This window comes from Oryctolagus cuniculus, chromosome 1 (assembly GCF_964237555.1).
Source record: "Oryctolagus cuniculus chromosome 1, mOryCun1.1, whole genome shotgun sequence".
Taxonomy (NCBI): domain Eukaryota; kingdom Metazoa; phylum Chordata; class Mammalia; order Lagomorpha; family Leporidae; genus Oryctolagus; species Oryctolagus cuniculus.
The window spans coordinates 111782292-111810205 of NC_091432.1; the positions used below are offsets into that span (position 1 = coordinate 111782292).

At 51.6% G+C, this 27914-nt stretch overlaps 2 protein-coding genes and 1 long non-coding RNA gene across 6 annotated transcripts; 1 reads left to right on the top strand and 2 right to left on the bottom strand.

Annotated features, from left to right (window-relative positions):
* Window positions 1–1072: 1072 nt before the first annotated feature.
* LOC127488157 (uncharacterized) lies at window positions 1073–2485 on the bottom strand. Its single transcript, XR_007915609.2, has 2 exons — window positions 2301–2485; window positions 1073–1405 (listed from the first exon to the last, which is right to left on the bottom strand). It is a non-coding gene; the product is annotated as an uncharacterized lncRNA (long non-coding RNA).
* On the top strand, window positions 2453–26496 carry LOC138847219 (ubiquitin conjugation factor E4 A-like). Of its 4 annotated transcripts, XR_011384921.1 has the most exons (8): window positions 2473–2596; window positions 10056–10217; window positions 12965–13138; window positions 13731–13843; window positions 21231–21287; window positions 21842–22083; window positions 25927–26068; window positions 26188–26496. XR_011384921.1 is itself a non-coding variant. In XM_070065253.1 (6 exons), exons 2-5 carry the CDS (start codon window positions 10097–10099, stop codon window positions 21240–21242), a joined length of 420 nt encoding a protein of 139 aa, XP_069921354.1. In that variant the 5' UTR covers window positions 2473–2596; window positions 10056–10096; the 3' UTR covers window positions 21243–21287; window positions 21842–22286. The 4 variants fall into 4 exon arrangements, 2 of the variants coding, with proteins under 2 accessions (XP_069921354.1, XP_069921356.1); XR_011384920.1 differs by having other exon boundaries at window positions 2453–2596; window positions 25927–26496; XM_070065253.1 differs by lacking the exons at window positions 25927–26068; window positions 26188–26496 and having other exon boundaries at window positions 21842–22286.
* LOC103349229 (sodium/potassium-transporting ATPase subunit gamma) lies at window positions 21303–27818 on the bottom strand. Its single transcript, XM_008260708.4, has 6 exons — window positions 27678–27818; window positions 23101–23139; window positions 22849–22923; window positions 21818–21854; window positions 21646–21676; window positions 21303–21440 (listed from the first exon to the last, which is right to left on the bottom strand). The coding sequence occupies exons 1-5, from the start codon at window positions 27694–27696 to the stop codon at window positions 21652–21654; spliced, it is 195 nt and encodes a 64-aa protein (XP_008258930.1). The 5' UTR covers window positions 27697–27818; the 3' UTR covers window positions 21303–21440; window positions 21646–21651.
* Window positions 27819–27914: the final 96 nt, after the last annotated feature.

Genomic DNA, 27914 nt, shown 5'->3' on the forward strand with positions numbered 1-27914 from the left:
TTTGTACTACGTTTATTTAACTTAGTGTTACATTTGGAAGGTTCACCCATGCTGTCACATGTATCAGAACTTCATTGTTTTTCTTTTCAATCATCTTTGGTGTCTGTTTTCCCTAGAACTTCATTCTTTTTTAAGGCTGTATAGTCAAATATACCTACATACCATATTTTGTTTATCCATTCATCTGTTGATGGACATTCTAGGTTGTTTCTGCCTTTTGGCTATTATGAATAGCTGCTATGAATATTGATGTACAAGTATCTGAATTGCTGCTTTCAGTTCTTTTGTGTATCAGTCACAAAGTAGAATTGCTGGATCATACAGTAATATTATGCTTCTATTTCTGAGAAACTATCAAAATGTTTTTTTCAAGTGGGTATTCTACATTCTCACCAGTAATGCCTTAAAGTTCAGATTTCTCCACATTCTCAGCAACAATTACTTTCATTTTGCTTGAAACAGCCACTGCAGTGTGAAGTAGAATCTCATCATGGTTGTGGATTTTTTTAAAAAATTGTTTTTAATTTGGGAAGCAGAAAGACAGGACTCCCACTCACCAGGCCTCTACCCAACTTGGACTCCATCCAAGTCTCCCACTTGTTTGGCAGCAACCCACACACTTGAGTCGTGACCTGCAGCTACTAGGATGATCATCAGCAGGAAACTGGATTCCATGTAGAGTTGCAGGACTCCAACTAGCCATTCAGATATGGGATGCAGGAGTCCCGAGCAACAGCTTAACCCACTGGGCCACAATGCCTGGCCCACTTGGCCCATTCTTGGATTATTTGGGTTTTTTGGTTACACTCCAAGAGTTCTTTATATATTCTGGATAATAATCCTTTATCAGAGAGATGACTTGCAAGTCCTTTCTGTAATTCTGTGAACTGTCTTACCACTTGTACACTGCTTTTAATTCTGTAGAACTATGCTGTTTCCAGTCACCTTTGTGTACTCTAAAAAAACAACCTTGTAAGATCTAAATTGTCATGGCTGACGCTGCTGGCAAAGTGGGTTAAGCTGCCGCCTACTGTTGCTCCCTTGCCCGCAAAGGAACGACACTGTTTGCAGCTTATCGGTCTTCAGCAGACTTTTAATAAGAAAATAACAGTGACAGAGAAAGAATGAAGGGAGGAGAGTGGACAGAAAAGCCCCCTCCTTCCTCAGCACACAGCTTATATACAAAATCCGGCCAATTGCAAGCAGGCTCAAGTCCATCCATGGAACACTCCAATCCGCTGTCTGTTCACGCAGTGTGCACGCGTCCTCAGATGAGGTGTCACGCAGCAGGCAGGCTCACCGCGCGGTCCTCGGTGCCATCTTGTTGTTTACAACATTCTCAACTCCTCTGGAAAGTCCCGACCATGGGAAAGCATTGCCCTAACCGAAACTAGCAACATTCGCCCTGTGATAAAGACACAGCAACAGCTATCAGACAGACCTTGACGTGGGGGCTCCATGGCTGCGCATCCCATTGAGCCCCACACCTACAGCGCTGGTACCCCATATGGCGACTCCACTTCCCAACCAGCTCCCTGCTAATGCACTTGGGAAAGCAGAGGAAGATACCCCAAGTACTTGGGCCCCACACCCATGTGGGAGACTCAGAAAAAGCTCCTGGCTTCACACTGGCCCACCCCATCTCTGGCCTTAGCAGCCATTTGGGCAGTGAACCAGCAGATGGAAGCTCACTTACTCTCTCTACCTCTGCCTCTCCTTCTCTGTAACTCCACCTTTCAAATAAATATATCTTTAAAAAATGGAAATTGTCTCCACAGATAAGAGAACTGAAACTCAATCATAGCTGATTTCATTGATAAAATCATCTATCAAGAGTAACAGAAGCTGCTTCAAAAAGGCATAGAGGGGTCCGCGCTGTGGCAGGGGGTAAAGCACCCTGCACTGCCAGCATCCCATATGGACGCTGGTTCCAGTCCTGGCTGCTCCACTTCCGATCCAGCCCTCTGCTGTGGCCTGGGATAGCAGTGCAAGATGGCCCAAGTCCTTGGGCCCCTGAACCCGCACAGGAGACCAGGAAGAAGCTCCTGGCTCCTGGCTTCGGATCAGCTCGCTCTGGCCGCGGCGGCCATCTAGGGAGTGAAACGGCGGATGGAAGCCAGCTCTCTGTCTTTCTCTGCCTCTCTGTAACTCTGCCTTTCAAATAAATAAAAAATAATTTTTAAAAAAGGTATAGGACCGGTGGGAATATAGAAAGCAGAGATCCACAGATATTGCGACCATAGCTTGGGTTCACAATGTTAGAGCTGCCCTCCATACAAGTTTCCAAAACCCACACTCACACTGCACCAAGTTCCAAACTCCAAACCCCTCCCTGGCCCCAACGGAATCCCAAAACTACTTCAGGACACTTCCGCCCCTGCCCGCCGGCTGCGAGGGAGCTAGCGCGTGCGCTGTGGCGGTGTCCGCGCGCCCTGACCGGCGCGGGCTGAGACGCCTGGCTTCCGGCGTGAAGGTGAGACTTCCCAGGCTCCGGCGCTGAGTGATGATGTAATCTCCGGTCGCATTGCTGAGTCGGGAGTGGGAACCCTTCGGCCGCTGAGACTCTGTCGTGTCGCTGCTGGCCCTTCAGGCTCTGGTAAGAGAGAAGGCAGCCTGACGGGAGGGGATCGTTGAGTCTGGAACGGATTTTTCTCCTAGTGAAATGCCAGTCCAGGCCTCTGCACTCGTGCTAACTCGCACATTGCTTCTCTTGTGCTTTCCTGCCTTGGGACCTTCCTCGCGAACTTCCACCCTGATTTAGGAACCCTTACAGGACCCCAGCCTTTGCTGTCTCTGTACGTTTCTCTGCCCTGTTCGTGGCTGTGCCCTTCCTGGGAGGGCTGGAATACTGCTTTGCTTTATCTTTTGACTTTCTTTTCTGGAACATGCGTCGAGCTGGTGGTGGGTCTGCCTCTTTCCCTTATGGAACCTGGGGGGATACAGTGTGGCAAGTAGACGACAAATAGGAAGACGCCGGAAAGATACAAATAAGCACGAGCCATAGTAATCAAACCGATTGGATGCCTGTGTCAGAGTGTTCACATTTCTCACGGCGAGTGATGGGTTCACCACCCGTAGCTCGTGGAACTCTGCGTCGTGCTTCCTAAAAATGGAGTGGCCACAGCTCGGGAGCTCATGTTGGATGGGTCTTGCTGTGGGGATCAGTTTTTCGCTCGGGGAGCAAGGATGTGTTGTCTCTGTGTCATTGCCTGCCATGGGCCCACGTGGCAGTCCACCTGAGATAAAAAGGGACCCAAGAAGGGAAAAAAATAAAAGCTGTCTGCCTTTTTTACTTGATAAGAGCCTTTTAGCTTGTGGATAGATGGGGTGAAGAGGTTTGTTGCCATGTTAGGCTGGCCTGAAAATATTATTGGGCGAAATATACAACGAGAGCATTTTAAAATTTCCTGTTTTAATTTGATGCAGGTATTTCCATGAGAGAGAACTCACGAGTATAATTTAATAGAACTCGATTTTAAACAATCTCAGTTTTACAAAGTGGTTCAAATATTTCTGTTTAAAACAGTTACAGATGTGATGTTAAAACATTTATGTGCTCCTGAGTTGAGAATGGCCCTTACAGGCTTAACAGTACTGTTCATAAACAAAAGCTTCAGTTACAGAAGGGTGAGAGAATTTTGTAGGACTTGAGGTGCACAGCTATTAGGAAATGTAGACCAATGCAGCAATTGTATTAGAGTGAAACTTGCGGGTCGGCGCCATGGCTCAATAGGCTAATCCTCCGCCTTGTGGCGCCGGCACACCGGGTTCTAGTCCCGGTCGGGGCGCCGGATTCTGTCCCTGTTGCCCCTCTTCCAGGCCAGCTCTCTGCTGTGGCCCGGGAGTGCAGTGGAGGATAGCCCAGGTCCTTGGGCCCTGCACCCGCATGGGAGACCAGGAGAAGCACCTGGCTCCTGCCTTCGGATCAGTGCGGTGCGCCGGCTGCAGCGCACCGGCCGCGGCAGCCATTGGAGGGTGAACCAACTGGAAGACCTTTCAATCTGTCTCTCTCTCTCTCACTGTCTACTCTGCCTGTCAAAAAATAAAAAAATATAAAGAAAGAAACTTGTTTTCAAAGACAGGTATTCTAAGAGAATCAAATCAAGTCCAGTAGCTTCTAAGGATTGTTGGTTACACTGTCCCAAAGGCTGACAACGGTGTCATGTGTATCTCCATATGGCCTTTGAAAATAGGAAATAATATGTTGCTAGTGACATTATTGAACATTAAAACAGAATATCAAGGTTCTGTTTTATCAGGTCTTTGTTTTGGAGTGGGCAGTACCTAGATACCCACATCCACATTTGTAAGTTCATTGAAAAAAAATCTAAACTGGCATTTCCACAAAGATTCTCATCAAGCAACCAGCTCTCCTTTTTCCTGTAACTTTTTTATGAGTGACTGTCAAGTTTCAACTTTTTATTTGAAAACAGTTGTGTGCAGATTTGAAGTACATGTGAAAGATTCACTTAATGAGGTAGAAAAAAAGTTTCTTGTTTTTCACAGACATTTGCAATGACAACACAGATCTATTTCTACTCTTCGGTTTGTACATGCTGAGATACCAAAGAGCCACAGTTTCTGGCCTGGAAATTTGACCTTCCCCTGCAACTCAACACAAATAGGAAAGCCCTTACTTTGAAGTAGGATCAGGACTGATGCTCTTGATGACAAGGAGTTCAGGAACAGCTTAAGTAAGATTGAGTCATTCCATAGATATTTATCTAGGATTTCATGATTGTGATATATAATGCTGAACAAGAAAGATCAGATTTGAACCTGTGCTCAAAGAGCTTATCATCTAGCAAAGTAGATCTGCTTAGGAAAGCAATGGGGGAAGATAAAAATCCTAGCACAATTACAAACTAGCTGTATGAGAAAACCAGCTTCTTTATGTATTGTTGAGAAGGGAGGACGCGGTGCCATTTATTGTTGATGAGTTCTCTGTGTCTTTCTCAGTAATCTTAAGAGCTTGTCTGCCATATGCTGTGCTTGCTAGCCCACAGCCTCCTTTCAGTACATGGGGTACAGGAGATGTATCTCCTTTATAATAACCTAGACTCTTTTCAGATATATTTCTAAAAAAAAAGCTGGCTTCTACACTTAAGAGAATTTATTGACTTTTTTTTTTTTTTTTTTTTTTTTTTTTGCCAGGCAGAGTTAGACAGTGAGAGAGAGACAGAGAGAAAGGTCTTCCTTCTGTTGGTTCACTCCCGGAATGGCCACTACGGCCGGCGCACTGTGCCAATCCGAAGCCAGGAGCCAGGTGCCTCCCCCTGGTCTCCCATGCGGGTGCAGGGTCCGAGCACTTGGGCCATCCTCCACTGCCCTCCCAGGCCACAGCAGAGAGCTGGACTGGAAGAGGAGCAACCAGGACAAGTACCCAGCGCCCCCAACCGGGACTAGAACCTGGGGTGCCAGCTCCATAGGCGGAGGATTAGCCTAGTGAGCCGCGGCACCGGTCGAATTTATTGACTTTTTTTTTTTTTTTTTTTTTTGACAGGCAGAGTGGACAGGGAGAGAGAGAGAGAGAGAGAAAGGTTTTCCTTTGCCGTTGGTTCACCCTCCAATGGCCGCCGCGGCGGGCGTCCTGCGGCCGGTGCACTGCGCTGATCCGGTGGCAGGATCCAGGTACTTATCCTGGTCTCCCATGCGGGTGCAGGGCCCAAGCACTTGGGCCATCCTCCACTGCACTCCCGGGCCACAGCAGAGAGCTGGCCTGGAAGAGGGGCAACTGGGACAGAATCCGGCACCCCAACCGGGACTAGAACCCGGTGTGCCGGTGCCGCAAGGCGGAGGATTAGCCTAGTGAGCTGTGGTGCCGGCGAATTTATTGACTTTTATAACTGAAAAATCCAGAAGTCTTTCCATCTCTCAATTTTTATTTTTCTAAATGTTGGCTTAGTTTTTGGTTAGGTGTTTTCTAGATGCTGTAAAGATGGCAAGTCTAGGTCTTTATCTTGCCAGCCAGGCAACCCAAGCAGGAGAACAGAGTTCTGTTTCGATTCAGCCCAAGCCCTGAAGCTTGTATTCGTTAACTCTCATAGGCCTCAGTAGGGTCTTGTGCCCCATCCTCGGTTAGCAGCTTTGGCCAGAAAATACGACGTTCTTTCTGTTCTGGGCATAGTCATTTGCCCCTTCCTGGATCTAGTGGGTGATATCAGCCCCATCTGAACACCTGGACTGAGAGGTGTGGATACCTAAAGGAAAAATGTAGGATGTCATGTTGGAATAACATGATGGTGTTTTAGAAACAGAAAATAACAAGAACTCACTATACTTTTTTGCATTCCTTGAATTCAACACCTTATGATGGATGAAGGGTAGTGGTCACCAGACAGGGAAGCACTTCTTGGGGCCTGTATGTGAATTAGAGGTAATTAGTAAGCTGATGTGGTAGTTATGTAGGGGAAAGCCCTCTCAAGAATTCTTGTTAATTCTAACACTACATAAAATAGCTTCCATTTTTGCATTATTAAACTCAACTCAAATTTATGATAGTTTAAAAAGTTCATGAAAATTGAATTAACAGATGTTATTTTGTACAAAATATTTTTTAAATCCTTGCATAGTTTTTTCATAATACATGTTAACCATTAACTTTTGGAGACATGTCATACAGGGCAAAAAATAAAATGGATAGAGCACCATCTAAGAGTCTAATTCCTGGGGCTGGTGCTGTGGTGCAATGGGATAAAACCCTAGCCTGCAGCGCCAGCATCCCATATTGGCACTAGTTCAAGTCCCTGCTGCTCCACTTCTGATCCAGCTCCCTGCTAATGCACCTACGAAAGCAGTGGAAAATGGTCCAAGTGCTTGGGCCCCTGCACCCATGTGGGAAACTCAGAAGAAGCTCCTGGCTCCTGGCTTGGTATCTGCTCAGCTCTGACCATCGCAGCCATCTGGGGAATGAACCAGCAGATGGAAGACCTCTCTTTCTCCCTCTCTCTCTCCCCCCCATCTTCTGTAACTCTGTCTTTCAAATAAATAAAATACATCTTTAATAAAAAGAAAAAATGAAACCTATGGTGGGCCTTTGGTACAGCAGTTAAGCCATCCATAGATGCCCCATCCCATATTGGAGTGTCTGGTTCAAGTTCAAGTCCCAGCTACTCCACAAGGGATCCAGCTTTCTGACAATGGCACCCTGGGAAGCTACAGATGTTGGCTCAAGTACTTGGGTCCCTGCCATCCACATGGGAGAGCTGCATGGCCTTCTAGGCTCCTTGCTCAGCCCTGTATATTATATGTATTTGAAGAGTGAACCAATACGGATGGAAGATCAATCTCTCTCTCCCTCTCTACCTCTCCCTCTCTCTCACTCTTTGTGTGTGTGCATGCATACCTTTCAGATAAAACAAAAAAAAAAATGAAAAATTTCTAAAAGGAATTCTATTTCTTGAAGCAGTAAAGACTTACACTGAGAGACTATACTGTCTGTATAAGCCATTAGAACTAATTAGCCATTAACTTTTTCAGAATTTACTTTTATTTATTTGATGTGCAGAGTTACACAGAAGCGGATGAGAGACAGAGAGAGAGGTCTTCCATCCACTGGTTCACTCCCCAACTCAACACCCCGAGCCGGGTCAGTCCAAAGCCAGGAGCCAGGAGCTTCTTCCAGCTCCTCCACGTGGATGGCAAAGGTCCAGACACTTGAGCCATCTTCCACTGCTTTCTCAGGCACATTAGCAGAGAGCTGGATCAGAAGTTGAGCAGGGGCCGGCACTGTGGTATAGCAGGTAAATCCACCGCCTGCAGTGCTGGCATACCATATGGGTGCTGGTTCGTGTCCCGGCTGCTCTACTTCCAATCTAGCTCTCTGCTATGGCCTGGGAAAGCAATAAGATGACCCAAGTGCTAGTGCCCCTGTACCCATGTGAGAGACCCGGAAGAAGCTCCTGGCTCCTGGCTTCTGGCTCCTGGCTTCTGCTTTGGATCAGCTCAGCTCCGGCCATTGCGGCCAACTGGGGAGTGAACCAACGAATGGAAGACTTTCTTTCTCTCTCCCTCTCTCTCTCTCTCTTTCTCTCTGCCTCTCCTTCTCTCTCTGTGTAACTGACCTTCAAATAAAAATAAATAAATCTTTAAAAAAGAAGTGCCGCAGCCAGGACTCGAACTGGCACCTGAATAAGATGCTAGTGTCACAGGCGACAGCTTTACCCACTATGCCACAAAGCAGGCCCCTTATCATTAACTATTTTTTTTAAAGATTTATTTTATTTATTTGAAAAGCACAGTTACCAGGCAGGGGGAGAGACAGAGAGTGATCTTCCATCCGCTGGTTCATTCTCCATTGACCACAATGGCCAGGGCTGGGCCACGCCGAAGACAGGAACCTGGAACTCCATCTGGGTCTCCCACATGGGTATAGAGGCCCAATGAATTGGACCATCCGCCACTGCCCTCAGAAGTGCATCAGCAGGGAGCTGGAGCAGAAGTGGAGCAGCCGGGACTGGAACCAGCGACCGTACGGGATGCTGGCATCACAAGCGGCAGCTTTACCCACTAGGCCACAACGCTGGCCCTTAGCCATTAATACTTAACCAGAAGACATAGCAGAGGAATGTGAAATAACTGGTGGAGGAAGCTCAGATTATTGAGAAGTGTTACCGTCTCTTCCTGTAACTTTCCCAGCTTGGCGCTAGCTTGTGTTAATGTCATTCTGTAAGGAAGCTTACCTCAATATACTAAGGTAGATTTTTTTTTTCACCTTCTCTTGTGTCTCTACCCCTGCTCTTTCTAAGGCCTTTGTTCTTGTAGCAGTTCAACATCCTGTAAGTGGATTATTTATACCCTGTGTCTCTTCCCACATTTTTCTGGGGTCTGTTTTTATGCAGTGGCCTTAAAAATCTCAGAAATGGGAGACAGCCTTTCAGGGGACTCTGCTCATCCTATTGTAACTCTTACGTCTGCTTGGCTTTGAAAAACGAAGTGTAGCCACAGGAGTGCATACGCAGGCTCAGTCAGCTCCACCAAATACCTTTGAGGTATTTATTTTATGTTACACTGTAAACCTGACAATTTTTATGTTTATTCAGTTTTTGTAATGAAAAAAAAAATCAGATAAGCAGTGAAACTTAGATATAGAATTAAACAAAAGCCACTTAGTTCTCAGTTCGAGAAATGTCAGTAGTTTTAAGCCTACAAATAGAGAAAGATTGCTGAACATATATTAAAGATATACAACATACAGCTAGTCTAGTTCTGGTCATGATTTGCTGTTCTAACCCTAAACTATGGGGTTATGTTTATTTTGTATGTAACTGAGGGAAGTCTCAGTTCCAACCCTAGATCATAGGGGTCTGAGCAGGTGCCACTTTTTCTTTCCCATAGTGAATGAAAACTAGCCTGCCAGCCTCGAGACTTAGCAGATGAGATCTCTGACTTCTTCTTTTTTTTTTTTTTGACAGGCAGAGTGGACAGTGAGAGAGAGAGAGAGAGAGAGAGAAAGGTTTTCTTTTTTGCCGTTGGTTCACCCTCCAATGGCCACCAAGGCCGGCGCACCGCACTGATCCGAAGCCAGGAACCAGGTGCTTCTCCTGGTCTCCCATGCGGGTGCAGGGCCCAAGTACTTCCTTCACTGCGCTCCCTGGCCACGGCAGAGAGCTGGCCTGGAAGAGGAGCAACCGGGACAGAATCCGGTGCCCCGACCGGGACTAGAACCCGATGTGCCGGCGCTGCAAGGCGGAGGATTAGCCTATTGAGCCACAGCACCGGCCCGATCTCTGACTTCTTTATGCTTAGCCTTTCCTGAAGTAATAGCAATAGAAAATGTTGAAGTAAGAACTTGACTACAGATAAATACAATTGAATGCTCTTTTTAGGCTTTTTGGTGTTTCACTGTCCCCAAATTAGGCCATTATGTCCACTTGATGGGTTTATATTGATTTTGCCAAAATAGTATTGTGTTTTGGAACAGAAATTTGCAAATTCTTAACCCAAAGCCTTTTGAAATGTATTATATCTGAGAAGTGGGAAAAAGAATTGCTGTGAGGGTCTTACAACTGTTCTGTTATCTGCCCTTCTCTGTCTGATACCTGTCCCTTGTACAGCCCCTCCCCCTAGGTCTGGATGGAGGATAACTTAAAGTGAAATGACAGACCAGGAGAATAACAACAACATCTCAAGTAACCCCTTTGCTGCTCTTTTTGGCTCCCTGGCTGATGCCAAGCAGTTTGCAGCAATCCAAAAAGAGCAGCTGAAGCAGCAATCTGGTAAGTGAAGGAGCCAGTCGCGTGAATGAGCTGACCTAGAATGGGGTCTTCCCAATTAAGTATTCCCTGGGTCCTTTAATTGCAATTGGAATTTAAGTTTGAGGCAGAAATTGTTTGTGTTCATTTAGGGCAGAAGTTTTTGTTGGTTTTTGTTTTGGGATTCTCCCTTAGCCTCCACACCTCCTGCGTATAAAGAAACTGGAAAATAGGTGGTTCCATAGGAATGGGTGTCTATTGTGATCTCAAAGCTGCCGTGCTGTTTTATTTTTAAAAAGAAAAAAATCACTGTGTTAAAGCTATTTACGTACATATTTTTAACATAGTAAACTGACGAAGTAAGTGAAAGTTTGGAAAGCAAGTCATATGCAGCTATAGAAAGCAAGTGTAAAAGGAAGATTGTGGATAAATGAGATTTGTTCCTAAGCTCAGAGTTTAAAAGGCCCTCTCCAGTAAAGTGCTTCTCAGTGGCCTCTTTTATAGCCTACTGCTGTTAGAACCGACCCCTGGGAAAATCTGACCTTTAGCCTTAATGTGAAAAAAAATCTGAATATCTCACTAATCAGAAAAAGGTTTGTCTTTATGTGGAAACAAAGTTAAGATCAAGTCCAGCTTCCTCCAATCAGGAAACATATGGCCTAGAAGAACTTGGTGGGGTTCCTCAGACATGCTAGACTCCTGAGAACATTAACAGTCTTTCCTTTTCTTTTCTTTCTTTCTTTCTTTCTTTTTTTTTTTTTTAAGATGTATTTATTTATTTGAAAGGCAGAGTTAGAGAGAGATCTTCTGTCTGCTGATTTACTACCCAAATGATGATAAAGGCAGGGGCTAGGCCAGGCCGAAGCCAGGTGCCAGGAGCTCCATCTAGGTCTCCCACAAGGGTGCAGGCACCCAAGCACTTGGATCATCTTCCATTGCTTTCCCAGGTGCATTAGCAGGGCGCTGGATCAGAAGTGGAGCAGCCGGGACTTGAACTGGTGCACATGTGGAAAGCCAGCACTGCAAGCAGTGGCTTTACCTGCTATACCACAATGCTGGCCCCAACGTTCACAGTCTTTCAAACTAAAAATTGCATGCCTTCTCCTATTTCCAAAAGGAAGAATAGTTTTTCCTTGAGAAATAGAAAAGTGTTTACATTTTCTCTTTTTTTTTTTTTTTTTTTAAGTTCAGATGCATAGCTGAGATGTGGCCTTTCTTTTGATTAAGATTAAACAAAAAGGAGATAAAGGCAAGATGGATGTGTGTTAGGGTGACGGATAAAGCAAAGAAAAAATCAACACAATGCTGACTTTTTAGCTGGCTGTAAACAGACATAAGGCTGGCTGGACTCGGGAGTACTGCAGGCAGTGGGAACAAGGCCAGCACTGCTCTGCTGTTATTATTTTGGCACCTCGTCATCGTAGCTTGTTTACATGGAGTTTATCACGCCACCAGGACCAACCTGTTTGCCATTAGCAGTTAGCACTCTGTTGAAACCTTTGGCCTCCTGTATTGAGCTTTACTTGGTACTAAGCTCACCGCACTGAGGCAGCTCTTCCTTCTGGGTGGCGTTTAGGCTTGCAGAGTAGCCACCTTGTCAACAGAGAAAAGCAGATGGAGACTCCTGTGTGACTTTTTGTGAACAGCAGTGTTTGTAGTCATTCATTACGAGTGTCATTCTGAAAGGCTTTGAAAGAAACAAAAGGGATTCAGTCAGTAAGAAAAAGGTAACTAGAGAGAAGGACAGAACAGAAAAGGAGATAAGCAATTTATATATGATAATCTAGAGATTAAAAAGTCCAATCTTGCTAGTCACTAGAGAAATGCCAGTTACAGCAACAGTTAGCTTGTTTTTAATCTGTGAAATTTGTGAAGATTGCAACAGACATATTCTCACATATACCGGTGGGTAGGCATGTAAATTAGTCTTTCTGAGGGTATTGGTAGTATATGCGAATTTTTTAAATGTTCAAGTCCTTGGAGCAAGCAGTTCTACTTCTATGAATTTATCCTATAGAAATACAAGTGAACAAAAAATTATATTCAGTGCAGTCTTACTTAAAGTCATGAAAAATTGGAACAACTGTATTGTTCATCATTTGTTGAACCAGCTTGGAGTTTAAGTACCTACATAAAACAGTGTGTGCCAAAAATACAGTGCACAGTACAGTCATCAAAAAAAATGAAGTATGTTTCTAAATGACCTAGTGGGAAAGGTGTTGGTGCTGGTTAATTGTAAAAGCCAGCTGAAAAGGGCTGTATAAAATATAATCTCATTTTTTAAATCAATAAAATCAAGGACTGAGCATGAGCACTGGAATAAAGGGGAAAAAATCTGAAACACTGCGGAATTAAGTGCTTGTCTGCAGGGAACTGGTTCAGCGGAGACTTTCTGCACTGCATTTTCCTGAACAGTTTGGAATTATTAAAACAAATGTCTCCTCCAGGAGAAAGCCAGGCATTTTGACTGTTAGGTAATTCTTTGTTTACAAGCATTCTGTTGGGAAGATAACATTTCTATTTTTGGCAGTATGGAACACAGTTATGAGTAGAAGTAATAAAACTTGCCCCGTGTAAAATGTGATGAGATTATAGCTGTGGATTTTAGAATCAAACATTTAACCTGCCAGACTTAAGATATTTACTGGTTAGATGATTGACTTGTTCCACAGTAAAATTACCCTCCTCTTGGTTACGTTTATCACTTTGGGTAGTAAATTGGTTTCTTAAAGAGAAGGATGTGACATTGAACAGTGTACGTGTTCTGGCAGATGAACTCCCAGCTAGCCCAGATGACTCGGATAATAGTGTGTCAGAGAGCCTGGATGAATTTGATTACTCTGTGGCCGAGATTAGCCGCTCATTCCGATCACAACAGGAAATATGTGAGCAACTCAACATCAATCACATGATCCAAAGAATCTTCCTCATTACTCTGGACAACAGTGAGTTAAAGACTTGTGGCCAACCTGGTCATTATTCTACCTTTCCTACTTGGGCGTGCACCAGAGACTTGTTCTTAGAAATATGTTGTATCTGATGGTGAGACAAACCCACTGTGCCCCCTGGAATACAGGGTTTATATTTCAGTGAAACTTTGGCTGTGACCCACAAATGATGTTTAAACACAGGTCTAACTTTTGTCCCCATTTTGATACTAACGGGGCCATATAGCCACTCAGCTTTACTACCTGAAAGGGAAATGGGAATGGTATCAAATCCAGTTTTTCTCAGATGGAAGCCTTGAGAGATATCAGTGTTTTCCCTGTGTGCCCTATCTGTAGTTAAATCCCAAAGTTAGAACTAATGTCTGGGATTTGCTCTTTAAATGTTATGATGTCAGGTTTACAACAAAGCCCATGCTCTGTGACTGGAAGAAAAAGATTTAAATCTTGACATACTACTTTGTATATCAGGATCACTCCTGAGTCAAACTTGGAGTTCAGGAAAAGTGCTGGTGTCTATGTAAGGTCAGTTGTCTATATAATATAAACAGGAACATTATCCTTAACCTATCAGATTATAATCATTTCCCAGGTGATCCAAGCTTGAAAAGTGGGAATGGTATCCCCAGCCGTTGTGTGTATTTGGAAGAAATGGCAGTAGAACTGGAAGATCAAGATTGGCTTGACATGAGCAATGTTGAACAGGTACTGTTCTTCTGTTCCTAGTGTGTGCCCTCAGCAAAAACGAGCCCTGCTGCTGAGCTCTGCTCACCCTTCTCCAGCTGAGATCCTGCTTACGTCTTTCCCTTACAACGTGTATGGTATTCCTCTTTTGGGGTCTTCTCATCTACCACATTTCCAGAGTTACCCATCTTTTAAGAATCAGTTATAATGCCATCTTATTTACAAAGCCTTGTACGTAGGAGTTGTTACTCCCTCCTCCAAGATCCTAGAGTAATCTCTAATGGGAATTGTCACTTTCTGTCTCATGTAACAGCTTTTTATGTACCTGTCTCATCTCCCCTTTTACATTCTTGAAGTTCTTTAGGGCAAGGCCTATCTCATTTTTTGTCTTTATATCCTTTCAAAAATCACAGCAGTGCATCGTACCTTGCAGGTGCGTCATTACTACCAGAGGAGTAAAAGTTGGGTAGGGAAAACACTTAACAACTTGCAGTCTAACTTTGCACATTTGAAGTATCTGTAAGGAACCAGCAGTTTGAAGAGTGATCTGTGTCTGTCTGTCTCTGTCACTCTTCTTTGTAAATAAATAAAAATTTAAAAATAAAGCTTAAAAGTATCTTAAAGTCTGAGTGAGGTCAGCAATCCCACAGAATAGATTTTTACATACAGGTTTAATTATTGATTCTCAATACCTTTCAACAAATAGCCTTTTTTTTTTTTTTTTTTAAGATTTATTTATTTATTTGAAAGTCAGAGTTACCCAGAGAAAGAGAGAGGTCTTCCATCTGCTGATTCACTCCCCCATTGGCCGCAACGGCTGGAGCTGCACCAATCTAAATCCAGGAGCCAGGAGCTTCTTCCAGGTCTCCCATGCAGGTGCAGGGGCCCAAGGACTTGAGCCATCTTCTACTGCTTTCCCAGGCCAAGGCATAGCTCTAGGAGTGACACACACACAATGTCACCACTGTGCAGTTCCTTAGTTTAGTAACGACTTAATGCCACACCACTTGACTACCAGATGGTTACAGCGATCCTTTTTACCTCTGACCTGACTGAGTTAGGTGAAAGGACTTGGTAAACGGCTGCCTCCCAACTGTGTGTAAGTCACCACTGGCATCGCCATTACCTGAACGTGCAGCGCAAAGTCCAGCGTGTCCTCATCCGCAGCCCGGAGGCGGTCCCCTCTGTCCAGCCCTGGTGATGACGGCTGGGGAGAACCTCGCTCAGGGCAGAGCCCAGGGTCCAGTTCAGTTCATTTGAGTGCTTACCAGGTAGAAGCCCAGTGCTAAACTCTGAGGATACAAAGGCACTAAGAAGAAAGAAGGACTAGAAACGGGACTGCCGACAGGAGACGTGAGCAGAGCTGTGAAAAAACCCGAGCCAGGGGGCCAGCACTGTGGCATAGTAGGTACAGCCACTGCCTGCAGTGCCAGCATCCATATGGGTGCTGTTTTGAGTCCCAGCTGCTCCACTTCCAACCCAGCTCTCTGCTATGGCCTGGGAAAGCAGTAGAAGATGGCCCAAAGTGCTTGGGCCCCTGCACCTGCACAGAAGACCTGAAAGAAGCTCCTGGCTCCTGGCTCCGGATCAGCACAGCTCCGACTGTTGTAGCCATCTGCGGAGTGAACCAGCAGATGGAAGACCTCTCTTCCTCTATGCCAGACCCTGCGGACACACAGAAGATGCAAGGGCAGCGGGAAGGGAGCACTCTGGGGGGCACTGGCTCTTTCCACTTACTCCCTGGAGCCCTTAGGAGCAGGTGCGAGTTCCCTGTTGTCCAGAGGGTGCACCTGAAAGCTCAGAGAGGTTGAGGATCTCGCCCAAAGGCACACAGTTAGCAGGACACAGAGCCCGCATCCCAGCCCAGCAGGCTCCAGCACCTGGCCGTCTGCTCCACCAGAGCCTGCAGTGGGACCTACTGTGAGTGCCCCAGCAGACCGACTGGGGCCAGGGAAGAGAGGAAGGGGCATGTCTTCCTCCAACCGACTGCTGGGTCCACCATGCTTAGTCATGCAGCAGGCAGCACCCAGGGGCCCCCCTTCCCCAACCTGGGGTACCCGCCCAGTGGTTAGCAGAGGCCTTCTCACTCTGGGTGAGACCAGAAAACTTCCCACTGAGCAAAGTACAGGGTCATGCAGCCCCTCCAGCCCCCGCCCAGGTCGTCCTGTCCTCAGCACAGCCGGGTAGGCAAGTCCCTGGCTGCAGCCCTGCACGGTGAGCTGAGTGCAGGCACGCCAGAGCCTGGGCCTGCCCAGGAAAGGGACAGGGGAGCAGAGTTTCCTGGGAGGCACAGAGAGTGAGGGAAGGGTTCAGAAGCTGTGGACGTGGGTAGCTTCCTCCTTTAACCTTTGTCTGGCTGTGTGAGCCTGCGTGTGTGCAGCTCCTGCAGGCAATCTGTGTGTCTGTGTGTGTCAGGCAGGGGTGTGAGAAGTCCAAGAAGTGCCGTTGTGTGCATTTGCGCTCATGTGTCATGGCGGCCCAGCACCGCTCTCCCAGATACATCGTCTTGTTCGGGTAGCTTCTTGGTGGTGCTTTTGCTTGTCTGTTTTATTGGTATAACGTTCATTGAGTAAAGCAGTTATATCTGAAGCAGACTGCTCAGTGAGTGCCTGCACATACAAACACCCACCGTTCATGTAGAGTGGACGCTGTCCAGTATCCCAGAGGGCTCCATGCCATATTGGTCCCACCTCCCCGAGCAGTAACCACTGTTCCAACTTAACCTTAACTTTGCCTCTTAAAGTTCACAAACAGAATCATACAGAGCGTACCTTTCTGTGTCTAGTTTCTTTTCTTCATCGTATCTATAGATTCTTCCACGCTATTACATTTAGCTTGGTTTGTTCTTGTCTATAGATGAATTCTATTCAATTGTAAAGTACACCGCATTTGTTTCTGTACTGTGCCAATGACTGGCAGCTTTTCCAATGCTTAGCTATTTGAATAAGCATATCATGCGGATCCGTGTACAGATCTCATATTAGACACATGTCGCTCCCCCTCTTCATGGAGGAACGACACAAAACCCTGCCTAGGCTTCATATCTGAGTCACGGCACCATTATGTCGCTCCCCCTCTTCGTGGAGGAACGACACAGGACCCTGCGCTGTTCTTTTGTCTGCTCGGCCCTCCCCGGGTTTGCTGCTGGTTCTTCCCGGGTTGGCTACCGTCCCTTCCACCTCCGTGGAGGGGCGGGCCCCCTGCCACTTTCCCCACTTCTGCGGGGGAGCGGTACACCGCCGGCCGGCTCTCTCGGGGGCTGCACAGGTGTTCCCTCAGATGTTCCTGGTGCATGTTGTCTCTCTCCTCCTTTATAATCCTCTTCCACCAATCCCAACTCTGCTGCCCACACGCCGAGTATGCTGCTCTCCTCCAATCAGGAGCAGGTCCTGCTGTTTATTGGTTGAACTGGAGGCAGCTGTGTAGAAGCTGTTTCCTCCTCTCCCAGCGCCATATTGTGGGAGAGCAGATGCATAGAATAAGTCTTAATTCGAGTAACAGTCTAGTCCGAGTTGCTCCCCACAGATCCCCCTTTCTTTTTATTTTTTGGTGTTGATACGCGCCTGTCTTCGGTGCCCCGTGGCACACACTCTGCTCTGCTTGCTAGAGTTGCCCACAGGTGCTTACAAGCCCTACCAATCAGGCAAACCGAATCCGGGTCCTCTCTTTGCCATGTTGTGAGGAGGTTTTTAGGCGCTGATGCGTGCCTGTGTTCGGTGCCCTGCAGCGCATGCTCTGCTCTGCTAGAACTGCCTGCAGGTGCTTACAAGCCCTATCAATCAGGCAAACCGAATCCAAGCCTTCTCATTGCCGTATTGTGGGGAGACTTATTGGTGTTGATAACATGCCTGTCTTCGGTGACCTGCAGCCGCCCACAGGTGCTTATCGTCTTACTAATCAGGCAGACCGAATCCGAGCCCTCTCATTGCCATGTTGTGGGGAGGCCTTATTTTTCCCTATTTCTCTATCTCCGGGCATTCCTATTTCTCCTATTTTACTTCTATCTACCAGCATTCCTATTTCTCTCATTTTATTTCTAAACTTCTGTTTCTCTTATCCCCGCGGCTTCCCGGCGCCCGCCCCGAGGCAGCTTCTCAGCGCCTCACCCCGCAGCGGCTTCTCGGCTCTGCGCCGCTTCAGCCCGCGCTTCTCTCATCTGCGCGGCTTCCCGGCTTCACGTGCGCTCCGCGGTCTCTGTGCCCTTCGCACCCGCACCATGGCCTTCGCGCCAGCCCTGCGTTCTATTAGTGCCCCGTGCGCTCTCCCCGTTCGTGCCCTGCGCGCTCTCTGCGCGCAGCGGCTTCCGAGAGTCACACAGCCTAGCTTATGTTTCCACCACCGGTATTCAGTCTAAGTTCCCCGGGCTAACCTGGCGAATTCAACCTAGCTCACGTCTGCACCTTTCGGTTTGGCTTCCCGTCTTTTGCTCCCTGGGCTAATCTGATGGATTCCAACCTGGCGGCCCACGTCTCCGCCTCTGGTTTTGCTTTTCGCCTTTTGTTTCCCGGGCTGACTTGAAGAATTCCAACCTGGCTTTCGTCTCCGCCTTGGCCTGCCCCCGCGGCTTCATCCTCCCTAACATATTTTTCTCTACCTGGTATGTTTCCTAACTTTTCTTCCAACAATATTCCCCTCTCATTTCTCCTGGCTTCTCCCCACAGTCCGTATCCGAGTCTAAGTTTCTTCTAGGTTTCATTTTCGCTTTCAACCTTAGAGATTTCTCCCAGCTTCCCCCCGTAGTCCGTATCCGAGTCTATGCCTAGGCTTTCGATAGCTTCTTCCGGCACCTTTTCCGTCCGGCTTTTCCCTAGGCTCTTTGCTAGTCTCTCTCTCCGGTATTTTCCCACTTCTTCCCGTTTCTTCCCTCCTAGGTTTCCTATCCGAGTCACGGCACCATTATGTCGCTCCCCCTCTTCGTGGAGGAACGACACAGGACCCTGCGCTGTTCTTTTGTCTGCTCGGCCCTCCCCGGGTTTGCTGCTGGTTCTTCCCGGGTTGGCTACCGTCCCTTCCACCTCCGTGGAAGGGCGGTTCCCCCTGCCACTTTCCCCACTTCCATGGGGGAGCGGTACACCGCCGGCCAGCTCTCTCGGGGGCTGCACAGGTGTTCCTTCAGATAGATGTTCCCGGTGCATGTTGTCTCTCTCCTCCTTTATAGTCCTCTTCCACCAATCCCAACTCTGCTACCCACACGCTGAGTACGCTGCTCTCCTCCAATCAGGAGCAGGTCCTGCTGTTTATTGGTTGAACTGGAGGCAGCTGTGTAGAAGCTGTTTCCTCCTCTCCCAGCGCCATATTGTGGGAGAGCAGATGCAAAGAATAAGTCTTAATTCCAGTAACTTAGTCTAGTCCGAGTTGCTCCCAGTTGCTCCCCTCCCCCAGCTGCCCTCTGATGCAGCCATATTTTTGCCTTTAGTCTCCTGAGAGCACTCTCTTGGGCAGTGGGCAGGGACACGGTGGAGCTGTCCTCCTGCTCTGCCGGGCCATGCCCACCTGCTAGGCTGTGACTTTCAATTCTGGCTCCACACCAGTCTCCCCCAGGGCCGGAGTGATACTCACCAATGCCCCTCAGCTCAGGCCAAATCTGCACACAGACCCCAGCCAGGCCCCGCCTCCCCTTCCCACCCTGCACCTCTCTGCACCTAAGGGGTGGACGGTTCTGCGACTTGGCGGGGAGGGGCTGTGCGTGTGGAAGGAGAAGAACTCAGGGCTGTCCCAGGAAATGTGGGCGCTGGGAAGACCAAGCAGGAACCCCTCTGCCCCGACCGTGGCCAAGGCCAGGCTGAAAACCGGCCATGGAAGGGACTCGGACTAAGCCTCATGCTCCCTCTGGTGGCAATAGGTGGAACTGCACTCTCAGGCCCAGGCTGCTTTTGTCAACTCTTGGATGATTAAGACCAATTCACGTAATCACTTCGCAGTGTGACTCAGTACAGATCTGAACTGTGGAAAATCCCGAAGGGAAGTGAAAGTTCAGCAGCTGCAGGCGACCTGACCTTCCTGGAGGGAGAAGGGGAACTGTTCCCTAGCGTCCTGGGGGGAGGGGGTCAGCCACACCTCCCCCCACCTGTCCCCAGGGGTCCCCTAGGGGCGTGTCAGGCTTCCTCCTGTGCGAACCCCACCTCAAGGGGCCTCTCCAGCAGGTCTGGAGGTTTGAAAAGGACCCGATGCAGTCTCACGTTTCTCCAGCAGGGGGTTTGCATCAGGGTCACCCACGGGAAGTGACTCACCCAGGACCCATTCCCCTCCAGAGCCCCTGGAATTCCCTCTGAGTGCGGGCGGCTCCGTGGGCTGGTGAATAGAACATTCCAGAACGGCCATCTCACGTTTGCCCACGTGGACTGCAGGCCTGCGACGCAGCTCCTCCCGTTTCTGGGAGAGGAACCACCTCCCTCCTGATCTCCCCTGGCGGCTGCTCCTGTGTGCATCTGTCCCCCATACAGAAATACTGAACACTGCCTGGGGGTGACCGGTGGCATTGGTGTTATCTGGGAGCCCATCTTCAGAGCAAGCGTCACAGACCTTGCCAGGCTCTGCCCTGCTGGCCCCTGCTGGCCCAGGCTTCCTGGGGCACAGGTGGTCTGCCAGGAAGTCCACCTCCCCCCGCCGGCCCCTCGGTGCCAAGGTGCTGGGAAGAGCACATGAGGGGAGCCACAGACTCGGTCCAGCTCTGGCTCTGATGGCTTTGGGGCCTCCCTGGGTTCCCCGGTGTCCCTTCTGTGGGTTGCTGGGCTTCAGGGCTCAGGGGCAGTGGGCTTGGATCACGAGTGTAATTCGTAAGAGGAAAGGTGGCCCACCTGCCCTTCCCCACTCACCCTGCAAAGTTTGAACCCCAGAAACTTCCCTGGGCTCTTCCTTCGGATGCCTGCAGACGCAGGTGAGCAAACCAGACGCTAGGTGGCGCCCGGATCCGCCACGCCGCGGGTCCCCGGACGACCACTGCGGGCAGGGAGGGAGGCTGGAGGGCGGGGTGGCCCGGGCGGGGAGGCTGGTTGAGGATGCCTGAATGGACAAGGCCCTGGAAGACGTGGGAACAACGGGCTCGCCCTCGGTGCCCATTGCTGGGCCTCTGGTGCTAAGCTTAACGGGGGGGGGGGGCACAGGTGGGTGTGAGTGGGTTCAGCTGGGGTTGCCTGGCCCCGAGGGGTGGGGGTGGCGGGGAGAATCCGGTTCAGGGCCCCCCGGCCCCCCGCCCTGGGGCGCCCCACCCTGGGGCACCCTGGGCGAACTGGCAGCACCCAACATAGGTGGTGGCCTCAGGCAGCTACAAGGTTGGTGGGCTGGGTCACTCCTCTCAGGGAAGCCCCAGGCCCTGGAAGCCGCCCAGGGCCTCTGTCCCCGCAGGGCCCCCCCCCCCCCCCCCCCGGCTGCTGTCGGTCCAGGTGACACCAAGCTACTGCTTTTACAGGCACAGGGATGATGGAGGCTGTGTTTGTATCCAGCTTGGAGACAGTTACGGAACAAGGTAGGCGGGGGAAGGGCCATTTCTGAAGCCAGCTTTATTACGGGCAGGAGGTGGTGCGGGCAGGAGGCAAAGCCCACCACGATTGATCAGGCTGAGCCTGGCAGACAGGAGGTGGGTCGGCGGTCCGGCCTAGATGGGGGTCCTCAGCTGAGTCTGAAAAGAGGGAGGCAGGAGAGGGACTGGGAGCTGGGGTTTGTTTCCCCCCCCCCCGCCCCGGTCAGCTTCCCTAGGTCATGCGCTGCACCCCAGGCACTTGTCAATCATTCAGAAACCCATGGTGGGTGGCAGACCCCACGACCCACCATGAGCCCTAGACTTCCTCCCAGCCCAGTCCCAGCCCCCCGCCTCCCCGACGCACCTGCTGTCACAGCTCGTCTTCACCGAGTTGCCTGGGTTGGGGGCAGAGACAGGTCAGAGGCCGGCGGGAGGGCTGGGGCTGGGACTCTCAGGTTGAGGACCCTTTCCCAGCCCCAGAGACAAAATCCTCATCCCACCCCCGCCCGCCCCCATGGTTCCCCGGGAACACTCACCTGCGTTTCTTATGCCCCCCACAGCGGAATCTTTTGCCTTGAAAGGAGAAAAAGGGATTCAAGTTCGCAGACTTCTGAAAGATGGGGTCATCAGCCTCTGTTCTCCCCATCCTCCTGACCACCCACCGGCGTCACTGGCTTAGGGCTTGGGGTCACCTCACATAGGGCCGGACCCAGAACATTTAAGGAACCCTCGAACGCTCACTGCAGTGGACCCACGGGGAACAGTGCGGGCGCTCACAGCACCGGGCACAGAGCACTGGGAGGTACGTGGCAGGAAGCCCCTCCGAGCCCTGCTCGGACCCCTGCTTGGGTTCGTGTGCCCTCCACCCCCATGCCGTGGCCGAAGTGCGTTAGGATTCTGGGACACAAGGCTGTGTGTGCTGTGTGCAGCATCTCCTTGCCTTTGGCTACGTGTCTGTGTATTTGTCTTTTGGGTGTGCCAGAACAAGTCAGCAGCATTTAGTAAGCTCCTGCCCTGTGCCTGCTGAGGTTGGGGGACCCTCTGTCACAGCCCCCATGTACGCATGGCCCTTGCTGAGGTGCTGTTGGGCCCCCCAAGTCTCTGGATGGCAGCAGGGGTCAGCCTGACTTAGCAGAGTGGGGCCCTGGGGGTTTGCAATGCAGGGTCTGGCCCCCGGCTGCAAGAAGGCAGACACACCTGGGCCAGTTAGTGTACCTCTCAGGTGGGCCTGCCTTGTCATCGTAAAAGGCTGGCGGTCGGGCCTCCCTCAGTGGTGCCCAGAGGACTGAATGGGCTAAGATGTGGCCCAGGTGCAGGCTGGTGCCCCCCCCCCGCCCCCATTATGCCTCAGGTTCAAGCCCTCCCATCTCGGCGGCGCCTCCTGGGTCCACTAGAGGGCGCACAGGAGTCAGAGTGGACCTTGCTCTGTGGTCCAAGGTCCAAGCAGCCTGGCATCCCACTGGACACCCCCTGCCGTGCTGGGGCGGGAGTGGACCTGGGAAGCCAGTGCTGTGCTCAGTGGCTCTGGGGGGAGACCCGCCCCCATCCAGCACCCCCCTCCACTCACTGAGGAGGATGATGAGCCCTATGACGAAGGCCAGGCCAGCGAAGATCAGGCCTCCCTGGCGGACAGTCTCGTAGTCTGGGCAAAGAGAGGGCAAGAGAGGCGGGATGGAGTCTGTCCCTGCAGCCCGCCTGGCCACCCACCCACAGCAGCCGCAGGGCAACGGGGCGGGGATGGGGGGCAAAGGGGCATTGACACAGGCAGGGGGAGGGGCTGTGAGCCAGCTGGCAGGGGAGGTGGGGTCCCCAGGCTTACCATAGTGGAATGGGTCCTCTTCCCCTTTGGGGCTTCCACCTGAGAAGAGAGCCACAGGTGTGCTGGGGCGGGGGCAGGGAGTCTACGCAGTGACCAGCATGGGAACTTGGAATTTCCGGTCCTCCCCTTCCCAGCCGCGGAAGCCTGCAGAGGGCAAAGGCAGGCTCCCAGCAGAGGAGGCCAGCGGGTCTGCGCGTGCCCTTCCCCCGGCACACAGCTGGCCACCCCCATCCACGGGGGCTGCAGGGCCGGCAGCACGTCAGGGAGGGGCCGGGTCTCCTGCTCCTTGTGCGTGGCGATTCGAGGCTGAGAAAGACGCCCGCCCGCCCATCTGCCTGCAGCCTGTCTCTCAGGAAGCTGCAGCTATCTGAGGATCACTGAATGAAGCAGAACCTCCAAGTTCATGGAGCAGAAACAGGAAACTGAGGCCCAGAGGAGGAAAGCGAGCCAACGTCCCCGGGGCAGGTGGAGCCAGGAGTCTTGAGCTGTTTCCAGTTAGTGTCAGAGCTGCTGTCCTTTGTCACCGCGCTTGCTTGCTCGCTCCGCTTGCTCGGAGCCAGCACACCGCTGTCAGAAATGTTGACAGCCGTGGGTGGTCCTTGCCACTTGTTTAACCCCTGACAACCCCTCGAGGCCTCACCGCTACTCCACTGTAACCCACAGGAGCACAGAGGCACAGAGAGGGCATGTGACTCACCCGCAGTCACACAGCGAGCAAGGGGTGGGGCTGGGATTTGAACCAGGAGGTGGCAAAGCACCCAGGAGCAGAAGCCCTCCTGGCAGGCTGGAAGGAGGCCTCTCAAGGTAAAGGCGCCTGGCCCTGGCCCTGTGGCCTCCCCACCCCGCCTCAGAGCCACTCACAGCCAGTAGGGGTCGCAGGCCTGCCCCCAACCCTGCGAGGTGCACGCTCGCCCTTGGCCAGCTCTTCCGCTCCAGTGGGCACCTCCTGGGCTGTGCTGTGTCCCCAGCAGCCCATCTTAGGACTAAGAGAGAGCCGCCCGGCAGGGGTCAGTGCCCAGTCCTGAAGGGCCTGACAGGTCAGGAGGACCAGAGGCCAGGGCCAGGCCGTGGGGGCTGCGGAGCCCTCTTCCCCCTCAAGGGCATCGTCCCAGACTAGGTCAAGTCTTTTTCAAGGTCACATCGAGAGTTCACATCAAAGCCACAGCCAGACCCAAGCCAGGACACCCCTCCCTGCCACAAGAAACCACTCCCTGCCTTGAGCCATTTGAAGAGCCCCTCCCCCACCCCACACCCTAGGCTTTTCTAGAACAGCTGACCTTCCCGCCCGGTCCCCCCTGCCCCGCCACCCAGTCAGCAGGTGTCCGCTTGGTCTGCACAGGCCTGAGTCATTTCTCATCACGGGATGCCTTTGGGGAGTGTGTCCTGAACCTGAAGGGCTGGGACTGGGCTAACCAGAGGGCCTGCCCCTCCCCCAGCCAGCCCTCCCTGTTCCCGTTGCCTGCGTGCACACCGGCTTCTACCTGCTGCCCCCAGTTCTGCCACTCGCGCTCTATGGCTTTGGGGTGAAGGCAGGCTAGGAGATGTTCTTGGGGAGGGGGCTGGCACGTGGAGGGAAGAGGGGGTCCTCAGGGTGGCTGCCGCCACCGAGGCAGGCACGCACTCACCATCGTCCCCTGCCATCTCCCCAGCCCACCGGGCTCCTCCGCTGCTTCCTGCCGCCTCTGCGTGTGCCGCAGGTGGCCGGGACGAGGTGCTGGCATTAAACATTAACAGTGCCAGGTAATATTTACCCTGGTCACAAGAAAAGCTGTGGTGGAGACGCAGGGGATGCAGGGGCTCCCGCAGAGCCGGGAGGAGGTGCGCGGGGAGGGAGGGGCCGGCTGGGTTTCCAAACCCTCCCAAAGGAAATTTCCAGAGAGAAGGGCCAGGGATGGGTCAGCGGGGGTCACCTCGCCAGCTGTGGGAAAGGGGAAGCGCAAGGCTCAGCCTGTGCTGCACTTGGAGCTCTGGGGGCAGAGGCGGGGATCCCAGGGAGGCCCCTCAGCCCCCCCACCCCGTGGACGGGACTGCACCACTGGGGCACCTTACCCGGCACTCAAGGCTTCCCTGAGGGGCTCCCAGAGATGCCCCACCAGAGCCCCCCAGGGTCTCCCTGCCTGTCCCAGTGCCTCCCTGCACACCTCAGAGCCTGGCTCTGCTCCCCTCCCCTTGGGGCACTGTTGGCGCCTGTGCAGCAGAGGCACAGAGATGTTGGGGACCCTGCCCAAGGTCACACAGCCCGTGAGGAGCAATGGGGAGACTGATGAAGAGACCTTGGGCTTCAGAAATCAGGGGCTGTCCCCGACCCTCCCAGCTGTCTCCCATGACCTCCCTCTCCTCGGGGACTCCAGTGCCCAGGACTTGGTGAGCACCGCAGAGACCTTGTTCCGTTTGAACCATCTGAATTGGTCTCCAGAAGAGACTGACGCCCAGTGGCACCCAAAGGGCTGAGGCCAGTGGGCAGCGTCCACCTGGGGCAGCTTGCTCCTTCCAAAGGGAGCCGCTCCATCTGTGACTTCAAGACTCCTGCACTTGCCAAAGCTCTCTGTGCCTCAGTCTCCTCACCTGTACAATGGGCACAGTCCTGGCTCCTTGGGTTGTGAAGAGTGAGATAAGGCATGTGAAGGGTGTAGCATGGGGCTGGAACGGGAAGTGTTGTTCTTGCGTTGATCAGAAAAACCACAGGCACCAAAAGCATTGGACAGCGAACACCCAGCCCCTCCCCGCTGAAAACGAGCATAAGTGAGCGAGACAGAGGGAGGGAGGTCACCACCCTATGACCTCGCCGGCGGCTGTCACACCCCTGCGCCTCTCTTCTGCTTTCAGAGCCGGTGGTCAGCAGCACAAGGGGGCTTCAAAAGGCAACAGAAAACCCGCACCATCTTAGGATACCGTTTCCTCTATGGTCTATCTGGAGCCCCCTCGTACATCCACAGAGAGCTCCCTAGCCCTGGGGGGCCATTGGCAGGTAAAGAAAGCTGAGGCTGGGGGCCAGCGCTGTGGCGTAGCGGGTAAAGCCGTCACCTGCACTGCTGGCATCCCATGTGGGTGCCGGTTCAATTCCCGGCCGCTCCACTTCCGATCCAGCCCTCTGCTATGGCCTGGGAAAGCAGTGGAAGATGGCCCAAGTCCTTGGGGAACCCCTGCTCCTGCGTAGAGAATGCAGAAGCTCCTGGCTCCTGGCTTCAGATGGGCCCAGCTCTGGCTGTTGCAGCCATCTGGGGAGTGGACCAGCAGATGGAAGACCTCTCTCTCTCTCTCTCTCTCTCTCTCTCTCTCTCTCTGCCTGCCTCTGCCTCTGCCTCTGCCTCTGCCTCTGCCTCTGCCTCTGCCTCTGCCTCTCTCTAACTCTTTCAAGTAAAATAAATAAATATTTAAAAATAAAATTTTAAAAAAGAAGCTGAGGCTAATCCTTGGCTGCCTGCAGCCGCCCCTGGAGGTGGCCCGCGCTCCCCTGGGAAACCTGAGGAACCGAAGGCAGGAGGCTGAGGGACCCGCTTGGAACCCATGATTAGCACCAAACCCCGAGCTAGAAAGCCCGGCTCCTCCAGGCCACGCAGCTCAAGCTACTGCCACTTTTCACGTGGGTAGAGCACCCCAGTCACCCGCCATCCCATGAGCTCTGACTGTGGTGCCCCTGTCACCCGCCATCCCATGAGCTCTGACAGTGGCGCCCCTGTCACCCACCATCCCATGAGCTCTGACAGTGGCGCCCCTGTCACCTGCCATCCCGTTAGCTCAGTGGGCATCATCTGTCCTGGGAGCCACCACAGAGGCTTCCTGGAATAACAAGGAGGGAAGCACAGGTGGAAAGTTAGATGAAAGATGTAGACAGACAGACAGACATGCCAGATCATAGGTAGATATGGACTGAGAGATGATAGGCACGATGGATAGATGATGATGGTGACCGATGATAGATAGTAGATACGGAGAGATAACCACTAGATGGAGACACATTGATGATGGTGATAGATTCATGATCAATACAGGTGACAGGCAGACAGATTGAGATAGATGCTAACAGGTGCAGATGGATTGGTGATGACACAGATGATGGGTGATGATGACAGATGATGAAGATAGCTGGGTAGATGCTAGCCAGAGACAGATGACCGAGAGGTGACAACAGGAGAGCAAGCCGACGGCTGCATGCGGAGCCTTTATGTGCAAGGCACAGCTGTGCTTTACAAAAACAGTCTTTCGTTGCCACCACGGCTCTGCGAAGGAAGGGAAGTGTTTTTAGTGTCTCTGTTTGATAAAACAGGGAAACAACACAGAACAGCCCAGTCACAGGAAGTCAAATAATCTGCAGAGACCAGCAGCTGGGAAGTGGGGAGCCAGGATTTGCAGCACGGCCCGCCTTCAGAGTTCCGGTAGATCGTGTCTGCACAGCCAGCAGGCCCAGGAGGCTGTGCTGGGCACTTGGCACGCGTACCCAGCAGGCCAGGACTGCACGCTGAGACGCCCTTGTTGCTCCTGGTTTCTGCTCTCCTGCCCCTCTGGGGAGCCTGGGGGTGCACTTGAAAGTGATGGAGGACACCTGGGGCGGGCGGGACTGGCCTCGGGGGACTCACCCGGGTACCACCTGTCCATGGCAGGAGCTGCTGGCCGTGTCCAGGGGCGCGACACAGGCGGGACGTGTCTGTCGCCTGGGGCCCAGATGCACGGAGTGGCACTGCCTGCCCACACACCTCAGCTGAGCCCAGAGCCAGGAAGAGACAGGGGCGGATAGGAGGGGCTGGAAGAGAGCCCTCAGCTCCTGCCCGGCTGCCAGGACGGGTTGGGGCAAGGGAGCCACGTGAGAGCCAGCT

Excerpts from the sequence above, each read along its gene's own strand:
- LOC138847219 (XM_070065253.1), top strand. The coding sequence starts at position 10,097 with ATGACAGACCAGGAGAATAACAACAACATCTCAAGTAACCCCTTTGCT. Across the intron at positions 10,218-12,964 it reads GCAGCTGAAGCAGCAATCTG|ATGAACTCCCAGCTAGCCCA; the intron begins GTAAGTGAAGGA and ends GTGTTCTGGCAG. Across the intron at positions 13,139-13,730 it reads CCTCATTACTCTGGACAACA|GTGATCCAAGCTTGAAAAGT; the intron begins GTGAGTTAAAGA and ends ATCATTTCCCAG.
- LOC103349229 (XM_008260708.4), bottom strand. Across the intron at positions 22,924-23,100 it reads AGAGGACCCATTCCACTATG|ACTACGAGACTGTCCGCCAG; the intron begins GTAAGCCTGGGG and ends CTCTTTGCCCAG. Across the intron at positions 21,855-22,848 it reads AGGGCTCATCATCCTCCTCA|GCAAAAGATTCCGCTGTGGG; the intron begins GTGAGTGGAGGG and ends TCTCCTTTCAAG.